This window comes from Gavia stellata, chromosome 34 (assembly GCF_030936135.1).
Source record: "Gavia stellata isolate bGavSte3 chromosome 34, bGavSte3.hap2, whole genome shotgun sequence".
In the NCBI taxonomy this organism is placed as follows: Eukaryota; Metazoa; Chordata; class Aves; order Gaviiformes; family Gaviidae; genus Gavia; species Gavia stellata.
The window spans coordinates 2,435,324-2,437,696 of record NC_082627.1 but is presented as its reverse complement, the minus strand read 5'-3'; the positions used below and the strand labels follow the sequence as shown (position 1 = coordinate 2,437,696).

The window sequence follows — 2,373 nt, the reverse complement described above, 5'->3', positions numbered from 1 at the left end:
CTGTATGCTTTCTTTTTGTGTCTGAGTCAGATGAGAGCTGAGGGGTCAGCATGAGAGGGCAGAAGACTGTGGGCCAGGTCCAGGGTAGACGGAGAGTCTAAGACCAGCTCCTGGAGGGAGCCATATTTTCTGGGTCTCTGTGTAAGTATACATTTTCCCCTAGCACACTCTAGCATACCAACCCTAATTTACTCTTTCTCCACTGGCCCTGTATTGCTTGCTTTATACCCTCCTCTGGTGTTTCAGAGATGGTTGTCATGGTAATTCCTCCTTGGTTCAGAAATTAAACTAGTAACTTCTTTCATTGTCTGTAGTGCCATGCCATGACTCATTGTGGTTTCTTGTGAGACACCATCAGGGTAAGCCATCTGCATACAAACATTAACAACTGACCAAACAGAGCTTCAGTCCAGGAGAATGTGGATTCTGGGATTCAGCCAACAAACTTGATGTTTACAAGGAGAAGTGGCCAGTTCTACATCAGGGGAAGAATAACTCCTGTTATTTTATTACTTTTTCACTTTACAGAAGAAGCGATAGCAGAATTCGCCAATCCCTATTGATGCAGGGGGTCTCCTAATGAAGTCTGGATGGGCAGGAACAGCTCCCCTTGAGGTCAGGCACTGCATGGACAACCTTATTCCTCACCTCCCCAGCCCTGCCATTTCTCTCACTGGAGAGCAATCGAAAGGGCGTAGGTCCTCCATGCTGTATCTGCGCTCTTGCTCCTGAACCCCTCCTGCGTACTGCGGCTGCACTCTCAGCTCCAGAAAACATATAAGAGATGGGAGCTTGGACAAATAATTTTCTGCTGGTTTCTTTATTGTGTCTACCTACACAGGGAGCTTGGCTCCATATGTACATGAGGTCTGTTGATCAATAAATCCAGGCAGATAGGATGCCAAGAAGAACATTATCTAAAGGGAAATAATATTGTCAGAGGTATGAAAAAAAAAAAAGACAAAAATAAAAAAGCCAAAATAAAAAGACAGATATGAAAAAAATATAGTCCTGGCTATTCCTGAGATACCCTAGAGGTCCTATGAAACTGATGGTCACAGTATTGATGATGAAGTAGCATGTTTTCGAAGAGTTTCCTCAGGGCTTCCTTGAGCTCCTGGTTCCTCATGCTGTAGATGAGAGGGTTCACTGCTGGAGGCACCACCGAGTACAGAAATGACACCACCAGATTTAGAAGCGGGGAGGAAACAGAGGGGGGCTTCAGGTAGGCAAACATGCCAGTGCTAAGAAACAGGGAGAAAACAGCCAGGTGAGGGAGGCAGGTGGAAAAGGCTTTGTGCCGTCCCTGCGCAGAGGGGATCCTCACCACGGCCCTGAAGATCTGCACGTAGGACAGCATGATGAAAACAAAAAGCCCAAAGAGTAAACAGCCACTAATCATGAGAAGCCCAACTTCCCTGAGGTAGGTGTCTGAGCAGGAAAGCTTGAGGATCTGGGGGATTTCACAGAAGAACTGGTCCAGGGCGTTGCCTTGGCAGAGGGGTAGTGAAAATGTATTGGCAGTGTGCAGCAGAGCATAGAGAAACCCACTGCCCCAGGCAGCTGCTGCCATGTGGACACAAGCTCTGCTGCCCAGGAGGGTCCCGTAGTGCAGGGGTTTGCAGATGGCAACGTAGCGGTCATAGGCCATGACAGTGAGGAGAGAATACTCTGCTGCGATCAAGAAGACAAACAGAAAGACCTGTGCAGCACATCCCCCATAGGAGATGGCCCTGGTGTCCCACAGGGAATTGGCCATGGACTTTGGGAGAGTGGTGGAGATGAAACCCAGGTCGAGGAGGGAGAGGTTGAGGAGGAAGAAGTACATGGGGGTGTGGAGGTGGTGGTCGCAGGCTATGGTGGTGATGATGAGGCCATTGCCCAGGAGGGCAGCCAGGTAGATGCCCAGGAAGAGCCAGAAGTGCAAGAGCTGCAGCTCTCGTGTGTCTGCCAATGCCAGGAGGAGGAACTCCATGATGGAGCTGCCATTGGACATTTGATCCCTCTGGTAACAGGGGCCTAAGGAATAATAAGCAGGTATAAGTTAGGACAGATTTCTCTGAGCAAAATCTATTTCATTTCTCAGAGACCACCCCCACATGGCCCCTGTGCTTCCAGGAAGACCTTCATGCAGCTCCCTGGCTGGAGCTCTGAGTTTTGCTGGCTTTGGGTGCAATGGGGAGCAGGGGCCTCTGCTGTGGAGGAGTCAGAACTGCTGTGGAGGAATCTGAACTGCTGTGCAGCAACAGCAAAATAGGAACCAGCAGTGATCTCTGATTAAATCTACTTGTGACATCAAAGAGCTTTTCAGCATTTTCCCTCCCAACTCATCCAATTGCTGATCAGGGCTGGGGTGGGAGGCTTGTTTATATT

At 49.1% G+C, this 2,373-nt stretch overlaps 1 protein-coding gene across 1 annotated transcript; it reads right to left on the bottom strand.

The window, feature by feature from the left end:
• Positions 1 to 1,015: 1,015 nt before the first annotated feature.
• On the bottom strand, positions 1,016 to 1,996 carry LOC132320268 (olfactory receptor 14A16-like). Its single transcript, XM_059832542.1, has one exon. The coding sequence runs from the start codon at positions 1,994 to 1,996 to the stop codon at positions 1,016 to 1,018; it is 981 nt and encodes a 326-aa protein (XP_059688525.1).
• Between the last annotated feature and the right edge of the window lie 377 nt (positions 1,997 to 2,373).

Bases quoted from the DNA above. Each gene is read 5' to 3' on its own strand.
- LOC132320268 (XM_059832542.1), bottom strand. From the start codon at position 1,996: ATGTCCAATGGCAGCTCCATCATGGAGTTCCTCCTCCTGGCATTGGCA.